General features: G+C 35.1%; 2 protein-coding genes across 2 annotated transcripts; one reads left to right on the top strand and one right to left on the bottom strand.

The window, feature by feature from the left end:
• Nucleotides 1–2,413: 2,413 nt before the first annotated feature.
• Nucleotides 2,414–11,106, top strand: LOC120334202 (uncharacterized). The gene is made up of 6 exons (XM_039401666.2): nt 2,414–2,750; nt 6,051–6,196; nt 7,000–7,021; nt 7,230–7,322; nt 7,622–7,860; nt 8,553–11,106. Exons 1-6 carry the CDS (start codon nt 2,585–2,587, stop codon nt 8,748–8,750), a joined length of 864 nt encoding a protein of 287 aa, XP_039257600.2. The 5' UTR covers nt 2,414–2,584; the 3' UTR covers nt 8,751–11,106.
• A 216-nt stretch (nt 11,107–11,322) lies between these two features.
• On the bottom strand, nt 11,323–14,418 carry LOC120333954 (rho GDP-dissociation inhibitor 1-like). Its single transcript, XM_039401383.2, has one exon. It carries the CDS (start codon nt 14,299–14,301, stop codon nt 13,723–13,725), a length of 579 nt encoding a protein of 192 aa, XP_039257317.1. The 5' UTR covers nt 14,302–14,418; the 3' UTR covers nt 11,323–13,722.

Below are 14,418 nucleotides of genomic sequence, written 5' to 3'. Positions count from 1 at the left end.
GATATTTGAAAGTAATAAAAAGTTTATAACTTCTGCTCAATGATTAAAACAATGCCTACGATTTAAAAATCAGTTAATCGTGATTAGAGGGATTCGTTTACAATTTTTGTATCCGAAGGCCCGCGAAAAAATGCCTACGTTTTAAAAATCAGTTAATCGTGATTAGAAGGATTCGTTTACAATTTTTGTATCCGAAGGCCCGCAAAATACGGATCTTTTGTACAAATCCTCCGTCGCTAATGCAAAATGTGAAGAAAAAAAACACGTTCTGAAATACCAAATTAGTAACTACCCAGTTGCGGTTCGGGTTAGGAATGATTTGAGATTTGGAATTTCCAACTCAATCTGGATTCCTAGCCCCCCCCCACCCTAAAAATGTAATTAAAATATTTATAATTTACATTTAATTTTGAGCGGAGGCGTTGGTTGTTTATAAAGAATCTTTATACAAAGGATCCCGAAATACTTTCTGAGGCATTATCAACCAGAATTTTGCATATTAACGCGACACAAAATGTCATGAAGAAAGATTCGATAATGCGTAGGTTGATATTACCATTGGGGGAAAGTGTGAATCGTAACGAATCCTAAAATTTTTATGCAACTGTCAACGCAATTAGGCAGGCCACTCGTGAAAGAGCCCACTTTTTCGACAATTAATGTTTTTTACTGGTATGTTATGTTGTCGGTTAGCGATTTTGCAGTTGTGCAAAGTATTTCATTGGCGACCATAAGAGTCTATTTATAATTTATTATAAATTAAATATAAATATATAATGCGGCTGCGCCCACAAATTGAAAACATTACTATGATGAAATATCACATCACATCCAATCAACCAATCTACGGCCATAAAAAGTGTTTCCAACTGCCCGATTATACTTAGTTTTGATTCATATTTTTGCGACGTTACGAATTAGTTTTACAATTATGATGTTCTTGCATCACTGACTGTCTCTATCACAAGCTATTTATATCAACGTCCGAGAAATCCCTAGATCTGCTATAAAATATCAAAGACTACAATTTATTTCAATCAGTACATTAAAAATTGATTTTGCATTACGCAGGTAGTAGGCTCTAAACTTTCGTGTTAAAAATGCTGTGGTATTCGAAAGGAAATTCGGATCTCGAACATCCGAGCCGAGCGTTTATATTGCATTATATAATTGAATAACATCAGTTGTATGGATGCCGTTGTTCGTTTAGTAGATGAAAAACAACAGGTATCATACGGTAGTACGACTAAAAATTGTGCGGCCCGCTCACTCAGCGGTGACTGATAAAGTGGCCCGCGGCAGCAAATGGGTTCGTCACCCCTGATCTAGATAGAGATAACAGAACGCACTACCAAAAGCCATAGCGAGAAGAGAAATAGTTGGAGCATAACTCGATCGACCACAAATACATTAATTCTGAATAAGAGTTAGAACCAAAATGCAATTACGGAGCCGGACTGACATATTATGACACCTGAGAAAAAAAACTCTCAATCACTGAATTTGAAGATCTTTATGCTTGCGCGATATCAAAATTTACTTCAATGTAGGGTGAGACCACCTAGTGGTTAGGCCACTGGACTTGACTCAGTTGGCAATGACAGGGCAAACTAGTCGGGCCGTACCTTCATAGTCTAATTAACCCCCTATGTCATAGTCTAGGGTGCTATAAATTGGTTAGGAAAGGCCGAAACGGAAAGATTCCGGAAAACAGTAGTAGACTTTCCCGATCAGTATCAGTAGCTGTGCTGCTATCAGTAAACAGTGCTCTATATGCGTGATGTATGGTGGGTTGCGTTGGGGATTTCGTTACCACCATATGGTTGCGCGAAACGGCCTTGACAAATGTTTTTGCAGTGCTGTTTTATTGTGTATTCGTTGTAAGGTATTTCTGACAATGTGTCGGAATATGATAATGAAATAATGCCAATGAGTGCTTTCATGAATGCAAAGAAGATTCGACAAGTTTAAGTCTAGTTTCCTATTTTCAACACAAATATTGTTACAGCCAATGTTGAACTTCCCAATCTTAATGTCGGGAACGTGATATTTCTAAACAAAGTATTCGAAACTAACGATACATGATGCATTTATTGTCATAGCATGTTTTTATGATGTCATTACGTGCGAGAAATAAAATAAACACAGTCGATAGTTTTCATTCGATTGAATTGAATATTACAGGATGTCTATGTTTGAGTAGGTGGTTGATACTTGGTTCACGTGGCCCACTCAATACGCCACCAAATAAGGAAACGGTAATTTTAAGAATATTTCAAATAATATTTTCTTCTCTATTGTGAGATTAGTGTTATTATATTGTGTTATTATAAGTGTGTAGAATGCAATTACTTTGCTACGTTTTGTTGTTACTTTGCTACGTATGTTATTTATGCACTTTACGATCGTTTACCTCTGCATAACCCTAAAAGTTACGGATTTTGACACTACTTCCGCAAGTTGGTCTCCAGTTTTGATATATTAGTAATGTTTGAAATAGTCGTTTCAATTCATTAGTGTTTCTTATCTCATACGAAGCACATCTAAAATAAGAAATATCGTTGAATAGATTATATCTATCATTATGAGCGAAATATACGAAACTCCGAATGCGGTAAATATGACCTACCAGAATGGTGATCAAGATTACGCTGAATACGATATCGAGGAACAGAATTACGTCAACTACGAGACAGAAAATGTGAACGTCAACTACGAGACAGCGCCACAAAATGTAAATGTGGTTCGAGGTACGTACAGAAATTTTATTAGAATATAACAATTTTACCATATTATTGATTCTACAAGACTAACTACTTCTCCGTCTTGCATAAAACGCAAGGATGTTGTAGCAAGTGTGAAGATAACTATCCTAAGTGATTCAATTATCTTGCTGCACACTAACACAAATATATTTGTGTAACATAACTATGTATGTTTCAGAAAGTCTGACTTTGGTCAGACGAAACGTGACAGAAATATATTTGTGTTAGCGTGCAGCAAGACTATTGAATCCCTTAGGACAGGGGTGCGCCACCTTTTTCGTAGGCGGGCCAGATATCGACGACTGGATAAAACCGCGGGCCGCACCTTCATTTAACATAGGCTATCATTTAGTTGCAGACACAGAATAGTGTCTTTTTGTTATTGATCTCATGGCAATATTGGAGGTCCGTGCAGAAATAATGAGTTGAAACAAAAAAATGTTTGAAAACTTTTATTCAAATTTAAACAAATTGAGTGAGAAATTTGCTGCCGGATTATTCTCCCGACTACCTTTATTCAAATTTGCCTTAATGTAAGTGCTGACAATTCGATATTTATTTCCAAGTCTTTGTTTTTCAGGCGGTTTTATTAGGCTCATATGTTATGCCGAAAATTGCCATGACATTTTCAAATATATATGGAAAGTTATCTTGGTTGAAATGTTTTCGGTAAAAGTCGCTAGGATTCATTTCTAAGTAACTTGTTGTCAAATCCTATCCTAGATTGGATTTAGACAAAATCAACTGATAGGTTGGAACTAAAACTTATTTGGCTTTCGTATCTCTTGATATAATGGTAATGATAACTTTCGATAAAATAAAACAAGAGAGACAGGTAAAATATTATGAGTGAATCAGCGTGAATATAGGATGACTCCTCACTCCAGAAAAAACAAACAGAACAAAGGCTGATTCTTGAGAGAACATAACTTTTGTGCAAAGCGTCCAAGGTTACTTAACCTCTAGCGTAGAATCATACACAAAGAAAAGTTTAGGTATTAGAGCAGCGTTTCCCAACCTTTTTTAATCGCGGACTATTTTCTCACCTGCGAAAACCTTTGCGGACTCAACGTGCGTTTATTGCAACCGTACTCTGTGTGAAGATGTAATAAAACCAAACACAACAGAAATTTAACGCATTTCAAAATCGAAAATTCGCCGCAAAGAGCCGACTTTTTTTAGTGTATAAATGGCCTTTTCTGTCGTACAATATTCAATCCATGACAACGACGAGAATTTAAAATGTCTTGGGTAAGTATGTTCATAGGTATTTGTGTGTTTGTCTGTTAGACACTTTCGTATGTTACGCGCTATCTCACGAAAGCGAAGTTGAATCTTCTCCAAATTTTGCATGCGCATTCATCATATCTCGGACCAGAAGCCTATTGATTGGATGAATTATGTCGTATAATTAGGGAGTTATTGATTAATTAGTAACTGGAAACATGGTGTCGCTGTGGAGTAAGAGCGGATGAATCGAAACCGCAGTTTCTGTTTTGGGGGATCCCCTAACTCTCGATCGATAAGTCTTCGGTCTCTGACCGATATTCTCGTTTGTGTTCTTGGTCACTCGCGGTTTCGTCGACTTTTGACAAGAAAAAAGCATTACTTCTTTGAAATGCCACGGCAATCTGCGAACATAATAATGTGAGAATGTATTGCCCGATTATATTTAATTTTGATACATATATTTTGCTATCTTGCGAATTTGTTTTCGCCGTTAGAAAAATCCTACTATCTGCTATAAATTTCCAGAAAGTACAACTTGATTTAGTACTCATTAAAACTGTAATCAAAGTATATTAGTGAATCAAAAAAAATATATATTCATCTACTTGCTTTAATATTATTTTAATTGTGATCATTTTAATCTGCGGTTGTGTTGACGAAATAAAAGCAATACTACTCAGAAAATATCATGATAATACGTGGACACAAAAATGCGTGATATAGAGCCCGATTATATTTTGTTCTGATTCGTATTTTAGTGAACTCGACAAATCTGAGCTGTTAGTACAACACTTACGGCGCACCAGTACTGTACGTATACCAATGTGGAGGCAGTAAAGCAAAAAATCCTAAGGGGAAATGCCTTGATACGTATACTACAGTAGCACCCGAAATTTTGCGATTTGCAATGTCTAAAAAAGCTTTTTTAATCGGTCGCGGACCATCATAAAACAAAACTTATGGTATTCTCCGTTTTATTTTTAGTATTTTGTATTGTCGCTTTTCAATTCAGAAAATTTAGGTTGCCACCATTGACACCTACCAGAAATAAAAGTATTTCTCGTTGTTCGAGCTCGCGGGAAACACCACATGGGTATCTATCCACGCGTGTGCCGACTCGTATTTTCGTCGGAAATCCAAGTGAGTTGTGAAATCCAATCGTTTGATTAAACGGCGCCCAAGTGACCTGTGTCGCTTCACCTGTTACCAAATTTTCAAATAGTAAATTGCTATTCTAATAGTTGAATATTCGAATACTGTATACGCCCAGCACTTCTCAGTATCCAGTAATTATTGACTCAATTAATGATATGTGAATTAACTTGCTTATTATGTTTTATGTAAATTCTAACGTAAATCGTAACTTGGCTGACGGCTAAGTTTTGCAAAAACGTTTGCGGCCCGCAGTGAATTTCTGGCTCGTTGCGGACTCATTCAAACGCTCCGCGGACTCATTTGAGACCGCGGACTCGGGTTGGGAAACACTGTATTAGAGTGTTGAATAAACGATACTCCCGTGGTATGTGAACAAAGATGACGGACACCGGAACGTAGTATGTGTACCAGGTTAGGCCATAATTTCATGTACAAATACTACGGGAATCACTTGGATAGTTCCTGAACTCGAAAAAAAATTGGAATAAAATTATGGCCTAATCCTAACCTGGTATACATACTACGTTCTGGTGTCCGCGGGAGTACCGAATAAACAGTCTATATTTTTGTAGAAATAATTAGGAAATTTATGGGTTTTGCGTTTGTTGGATCACCTCGTATTTTGCCAAATTAAACACACTAAAAGATTTATTACTGTTAACATAGGCTAAGGGTCGGGTTTTCTATGTCCGAATTTAACTACGATTTGAAATCAGCCAAAAAATGACTAAAATATGATTTCACCCAAAGAGTACCGATCGCTCATGAAGCGAAACAACGAAAAACACTATTTGATTGGTTTGGTTATTTATTATCCTGGAGCAGACGTTATCCCCAAACTTAAACTTATCTTAAATTCGAATCTAACTAAAGCACCTGGAAAAAAAATTAATTTTTTAGATAAACCTGTCTCTTCATCTCATGACAATAATCAAGGTAGTAAATATGCTACAAGGAAACTCGTGCTTGGCATAACTATTGGATTTACAATAACAACGCTGTTGCTATTGGTATTAAATGGATTCGCTCTTGGAAAAATTATTCAGGTGAGATGGATGACAAATAATTTTTCAGTCTGAAATATTTTTGAGTAACCTAGCGCCCGTTCAATTTGTAACAAAAGATCACAGGAGGAGATTCGGAGCAAACAGTGGTAATAGCGAATGCTAACCACCTCATTTGGGATAAAAATAACGTATGACATTTACCTCATTTTTTTATTATATAAATGTTTTTAAACGCAATTCTAACATATGACTCACTTCTTCCGAGTTGGTGATTGATGAAACATGTTTATTACTGAGTGTGAACGGTAAGCGAACTGTCTGAGTGATAGATTACGTGTTTTCACTAATGTGTTCACTTTTGTGTCTGAAGGACCCATTACAATAAAACAGTCAGTAAAACTATATATATTCCAAGTAATCGAGATTCGAAAATAATATTCGGTTCGATTCTGAAATTATCAGATATTCGAAAATTGACAGCCCTACCTAGAACCCGTTCCAAAATGTGAAGTCGTTATAAGTGATCTCTCGTAGAATATCTGATAAAAGTCAACGCTGCTGTTATGCAAACAATAGGTTCGATTTTTTGTCATGAATGTGTTCGCTTCAAATTATGTGTACCAATAAGAAGGTAACTAATTTTGTTCGCCTACTTTACACCAAGTTGTGTAAAGGAACTGAAACTTATGGACAGGGGTATATTCACTATAACACAGGCAGTCCTCAAACTCGTAATAGAACTAAAACAAGGTAAATCGGAATAAAATTATGATCTAACCCTAACCTGGTACATATTCTACGGGAGTAACACTTATTTAAATATATATATATATTTTTTTCAGTTTGAAAATCTTCAGAACACTAGTGAGTCCTGTTTCTTATACTTCGTTATTCGTCTGTCGTAATTATCATATTCGCAAAATTTTGTTGCATGCTATATCAAATACCCTCAGTCTTTTGAAATAATAAATGGAATCCGTCAATCGCTATTCAGTCTGACAATAAAACCGAAGCATTTGATAAAAAAAACTCATGGGAAGATATTATTGACGTTTTTTAATGATTTTAATAGATTCTGACGGTAAAAGAGTTGAACAGCAGACGGTAAATCCGACCATGGACATTACGGTACCAACAATCAATTACACAAACGAGACTTCATCAGGTAAAATAGTCAAGATCCTACCAGTTGTGAATTGCAGTTTAGGAAGTACAAAGTAACTCACAAAGCCATTTGCAAGAAAGCATCACTTACTTCGTTTTCTAATCCTGCACTCAAATTTTTTGTAATTCGAAACAGCAGGGTATTTCTGAACACCCGTGTATAAAAAAACGTATATCAAACATAAAAAAAATATCCACTTGCTGCAGAAACTGAAACAAATTTTTCGTTCGATTTCATTTTTTTGCTGTAGATTCACCAAAATATCGTTCTAATCAAATCTATTGTATGCACTGCAACAGATAAGTGCAGCGACCTTTACAGCGGATTCAAGTGGGATAATACTTGTTACTGGGCAGAAATTGACATTCCTTCGGACACAAATTTGACCACGGCAAGACAAATCTGCTCTGAAAGAAGATCGAAATTGAGCGACATTTACAGCAAGGCACATTATGATATGGCAGTGTCTTATTTGAGATCAAAGATTCCGGGAAATCAAACGTACACACAGGCTTGGACGAACATGAGACGAGGCTCGGTAAGAAAAGATGATAGCTTACTGCCGTATCATGAGATTTAGATCATGCATAATTTTGTAATGCATGAAACAATGGATGTTTCCCCGAGCATCGATTTTCTTTTGTTATTTACGTAACAATGGCCAACTAGGAATACGTCCATAATGACGTCACAATGAAACAATGGATGTTTCCCCGAGCATCGATTTTCTTTTGTTATTTACGTAACAATGGCCAACTAGGAATACGTCCATAATGACGTCACAATTGGAATTTATGCGGCCGCTCAGACACTTGTTTCACAGATAAAGAAGCGTGGTTTTAAAAATTGCCTCGTTTCCGTTGCGTGTTATTTGCCTGTTTACAGTTGTGTTTTCGGAAAGCATCTGTAAATCAATTAACTCATTGTCATCCTATTCTCCGGATATTTTTAGTTTAGCAATAATCATAAACTTGTGCCGCAAATGCTGCGATAGATTAGCTGTCAGTACCTGCAAGCGGCACGTGGTTAAATACTTTCAATAAAAATAATTATTTTGAACATGTAGACCAGTTCGCAAGCGTCAACTATCTGTTATATATAAAAAAATTTGCAGTAGTAAAGTAGGCTATACGAAGAATTTTTCTGGAATCAAGGGTCGGCGAAACATCCATATACCGATGACAAATTTTACGTTGTGCCGACTAAATTTACACTTTTTAAATTTTTAAGGATGGACAAGCCAAACTATCGGATGGAACACAAGTCTCATACCAAAATAACGGGACCGAAGCATCTCAATGGGCGATCGCAAATGTAACCCAGTCTTATGTATATATCCTGGTAGACCGCAATATAACGAAATCGGATCAAGGAATGGGAGCTGGTTGGTCTTCTACCAATCTTCAGGGAGCTTTGTGTCAAACATAGCAAACACCTTAAGTTGGTATATAACCCACCATGCATATGGTTTACGACTAATGGATAGGTAGGGCTTGGATTTGAGTGAAAACATCAGATATATCGAATTATTCCAATTAAACCAATCAGGAAATTGAATGTAACTTAGCCTATGTGACAAACTATTATTTTTATATTAGGAACGGAAAAAAAAATGTAAATTTGAGTCGTTTGACTCTATACGTCACGAAAATGACTATTTTCTCATGTTCTTTCAACATTTGGCAAATTGCTGAATGACATTAAACAGCAATTATTAAAATTACTATAATGCTATAATGTATGAATCAAAAATTCTGATTGGAAAGAGATTCTGAAAATTCCAATTACGATATTTTCACCATTACAATGCACAGTTTTTGAGCTAGTTATTGCGTTTTTTTTTTCAATTATTAACGACCGCGAGAGAGAATGACGTGCCTAAACGTACAAATGCTGTATCCTACTGAAGATTGAAAAATAAGTTCAACCATCTAAAAACGGCTATTCCTAGACCTACTAATGAGTTATCAACCAATATATCAATAAGAACTTCACTGGAGTCGTCAAAAATCGCCACTCGGCGAACAATATACGGATATTTCCCGTGTAGGAGCAATGTTTCCCAAAACCACCAATATTTGTAGTGTGTGCTACAAGAAGTTCAAGTAGAAATGAAAACTAGAAACTGATTTCTGCCTTGAGTCAATTTATATTCAATACCTTACAAACAACTTGAGGTGAGAATGAGAATGAGGTTTGTTCAATCGTGAAACGAAAAGCGAAATTTGTTTAGTCGCCATGAATTGCTGAACAATTGGACCAAAGTTCTGTTTTCCAACTATGTAACATTTTGGTTCACCTTATCTTTACTTCTTTTTGCATTAAATATTATATTGTATTAGTCTTTACTCTTCGATTATTTTTAAGTATAATTTATCAATCTCGACCACTAAAAATTGGTAAACAAATGTTTTTTTGTCGTACTTTTGTATGTATGTCGTGATCCATCTATTTGAAAACACAGTATCTTTCTTAGGTCCTATTTCTTTGTATCAACTCAATTAATGCTCTGTGAACGAATATATATATATTGGTAGCAGTGCGCACTTACAAACTACTGGTGCAGTGGGGCCTACCCGTGTATTTAGGGGAATTGTCAATGTCTGCATCGTGTATTCAGTCAGCAAGTGGCAATTTCCTCATTATTGTGGCGTATAACCAACTTTAACCTCGAGATCTATATTCGGAAAGATTTAGTGGCATTTATAGGGTTGTCAACTTTGCGTTAAACCATTCCGGGACACTTTAACGTCTAGAAGTTGAAAATTGATGCAACAAGAGCTTGTGAAACACGAAGCACGTCAAACGCGTCGTGTTATTTTCACAAACTGTAAATAATTTTATCATAATCAAAGAAACTTGTGAAATGTTGACTCTTTGACGCATAAATGCAGAAAAAAAAATTTAACAGGGGAATCGTACAATTTGTGCTTAGTAGATTTATTTATTTAACAAAAAACACAAAAAATCAATCAGTCTTTCTGGTATTTAATTTTTTATTCGTTTCATTTTTATTTCGTATTTGTGATTTTGCCGTTTCAAGAAGATCTTGAAGTTTTCACAAAGCTTATGTTAAAATTTGTAATCCTAATAATTAATGAACTCTCGCTAGGACAAGAGCTGCCAGGAAGGCGTTCTAAAACAGACGGCCGTGCGAGCCTGAAAACTGACTGAATAATGAAATCCTGCTCATAAATAGCCGCACACTAACAGTGCAATATTGACTAAAACAAAAAAAGTCGAGTGTCATTGCGGAAATGACCCATCCCTGTTGTCAGGTTTCCTCCCGCTAGAATTAAAATAAAAAATTTGAATTTATTGTCCGCTTGCAAAATAGTATTGGTTAACGAAGTCCAATTATGAACATGAGACTTGATTTAGAAAAGAACATTATTACTTTTTGGCCCACCCATGCTGAAACATTCATAAATTGCAATTACTGAAAACGATGTCGATAGGTAGAATCGTCTACAACAGGGGTCGGCAACCGCTGTCGGGACAAAATTAAGGGTTGCAAGTTATTGACGGGCCGCCCATAATTTTAGAAAGTTGAAAACCGAATGGATGATACTTTTTATAATAAAAATCAAGCAGTGGTACATCTCTCGAATAGAATATAGATTTATTTCCTCATTACAGTGCATCTCAAAAAATTCCATTTGAACATTTGCGGCGCCTTTGAACGCCTTGGACTTGGCATCAACTTTTCTGCGTTTTGCTGCCATTTGTCTAATTATAATTAAATTTTAGATCAATTAAACGAGTAATTGTGAATTATATATACTTGTTACTTAGGTTATAATATAATTTAGTCTGCATGTGTCTCACAATAAATTCTGTTACGTGAAGAAAATATAATCTAATTCAGTAAAGCGTCGCGGGCGAATCCGGCCCGTGAACCGTAGGTTGCCGACCCCTGCTATACAATAACATCGTGAGAAGTAAGAGGAACAAAACTAACAAAGACATTGAACTGCCCTGCTAGCAAACAAACACCAGACAGTTTTGTCGTTTGATTTATTTTTTCAATTTTCATATGAAGGCAGATTCGCAAATTAAATAATAATACAAGTTACCGTAAGCCTACATAATCACACAAAACCAATGACTTTGAATACTATACTACTATGTCTGAATATTATATTAGCTAAGAATGAACAATTATTTCCCATATAGAATACATTCATCAAACAACTATTGATCACAGGCACAAGTCACAAATTGACGCTAATTGGTACAGCACATACGAACAATAATAAGCAGGTTCATAATAGGCTAATTTTCTATCTCCAAGGAACTTTTCTGAATATTAGTTTCCATGAAAAATTGATCAGACTGCTGAATTCGAAAACCAAAAAATGAGAAATCATATCACATATTGAATTATAATTATCGGATATTTGTAAACCAAAATAGTTTTTTTAATACATTTTCAGTAGCATATATGCAGTTTTTATAATTATATTCTGACAATCAAAATTAACGAAATGCTGAACTGAGTTCGAACTACTTTGTATGGGCCTCTTAATAGAATCGCCTTGAAAAAAAAAAAAACGAATACAAAACTGAAAGAGAAGATTCTCTGCCATAGCAAGTTATTTGACTGTTACCCAGACTCTAACATCTATCCTAGAACAAAAATTTAAGCAGTGGTTAATGATGATAGATAAAAAAAAAAAACATCATTCAGTATTGGTCCTGAATAATTCAGAGTGGCATGATAATGATTCGAAATCTAAATTAAATTACTGCATAGAAACAATGATTTGAATGGTGATAGGTGATAACAATATTATTATTATTTAACTTAATTCCAGACAGAAAAGAGATTTATTAAATAACCAGGGTCATGAAAAAACAATGTTCTCCACTATCAAATCAAATTGAAATCCATCCAAGTCATAAAAGAAAACATAGTTTATGTTCAATAAATCCATAGTGCAACCTCAACACAACAGAAAATGTTTACACTCAAATATAGCGTGTGAAAATATTGAATCGAATTTAGGTGTATTCTGCATAATAAGATTTGATCAAATTATCTTTGTTAAAAGTTAATTGAATGTTTTGGTCATCATGCAACAGTAAATCTGGTAACAGATATTCCATATTTATATTATGAAATCATTATATAACGCTTATGACATGATAGTGACACAGGAGCACACAAGAGGCCATGCGATTAGTGACACAACTTCCTGTCTGCGTAGAGTGGGAGAAACAATCTTGTTTCTTTATTATAATTGATTTCGAGCCAATAAATGCTGAGAGTGGAAAGGAAGGATGCATGCTACTGGAAGAGACATCTGAAATACTCTTGGCAAACTGCTGAAATGAACTATTCTCTTTATTATTAAATAGACTATAAATTTGATTTGAAGTTATGGACACATACATCAATTTTAAATGACTATTTAAATTACTGGCCCATAAAAGTATATAATAATTTGCAGACACATATCAGCCAACTTGATTGGAATTGTAAATCCATAATGAAATTTGCTTTTCAACAAACTGAATCATAATACAGCGTATAAGATTTTGTAGCACAATGAATTGATCGGTATTAATCATAACTTACAATTAGGGAAATTTAACATGGAATGGCAACAAATTGAAAAAAAGAATAATCGAGTAAGAATAAACATTTTCTCCTGCTAGGTATTAAACAATTAATGCTAATGCATGCCTGTGAGTAGTCAAAATTCATGATCACACTCTCGAAATTTAGATGTGTCAGAATTTACCTGTTTAGAACAAAGATTTATCAACATTAGATTTAACATACTGCCTGATCAAATATTCATCAAATTAGTAGTGAAGAATAGAGCTGGACTGTTTGATAGTGAACTATATTATCACACAGACTTATTTGGCGTGAAATACGGCCTAATAGTAAGCTATAATCATAATTTATATAACTTTTGATCAGGTTAGTGTCAATCTTGATTTCATAGTATATTCAATGTACATATATGCATGATTTCCAAATATTTTACAACCCTATTTTTAATCAATGTCTGTACAAGTACTGAGTACCACACTCCATTGTTCTGTATACCTAATATTGGAAACATATTAGGTGCCCGTGAAAGACGTGTAGTGTTGTATCTTCAAAAAACAAATCAATTTCCGCATATAACTTATCTCTGATATATAAAGGACAAATTATCAAAATGTTCTTTTTGTTTATATACATCCTAGATAAATTAATTTTTGAACCACCCTAAAAAGTTTAAATATCGTGCAAACCTAAAGGATTTCCAAATAAGGAACATAAATATGATACATGTATAACAATCATATTTTGGTCAACAATAATCAGATATTTGATTTCGCCATCAATTATGGGAGTTTTGTCATCACTGTAGCACTATTTGAAACAATGAAGACGCTTTCACTAATTCCAGTCTTTCTTGATGTCTAAAATCCATTGCCATTCTAAGATTACATTCTTGTCATCATCAATAAATTTACTTTTACAGGTGTATTTTCCTCGAGCTATCATTCCAGAAGGTGCATCCTCAGGTTTACCAGTGTAATGTTGAACATCCGCTTTTGGGCCGTAACTTCCAACCATATTTCTCTGCGTATCAACTTTAATGCCTTTTCTGTGTATGGTTGTTAGTAGTTGTAAACCTGAAACTATTTCAGATGTAATTTTGAATGACATTTTAAGTCTATACGTAGTGCCTTCTTTCATTGTGATTGGGGAATCTTTGAACTTTGATAGATCTCCAGTCAAATCTAGAGATATATCATCTCTGCCTTCCACAACTACGCTAAGCGATTGGAGTATAATATTCCGTGTATCATTGGGGTCTTTTTTAATATCGCCTATATTTCCTAGCAGAGATTCCTTGTAACGCCTGAGGCTTTCGTCGTCAGCGTCCTGATTTGCGATTTCCTGGAGAGACTTTTGAGCAGGAGCTTTATAACCAGGTGTTATTTCATCTTCGTCTTTCTGACACTCTGCCATTGTTTTGGGATTCAGAAAGCGGAATAAGGAATAAAACGCGCCAAGAACTAAAACAGGGACGGATACCAGTCGGCCTCTGATGCTCCGGAAGTATACATAAAACACACCCAGCGAGAT

The sequence above is a fragment of the Styela clava genome, chromosome 15 (assembly GCF_964204865.1).
Source record: "Styela clava chromosome 15, kaStyClav1.hap1.2, whole genome shotgun sequence".
NCBI classification, from domain to species: domain Eukaryota; kingdom Metazoa; phylum Chordata; class Ascidiacea; order Stolidobranchia; family Styelidae; genus Styela; species Styela clava.
The sequence above is the reverse complement of the archived record's forward strand: the minus strand, read 5'-3'. Positions and strand labels throughout refer to the sequence as shown.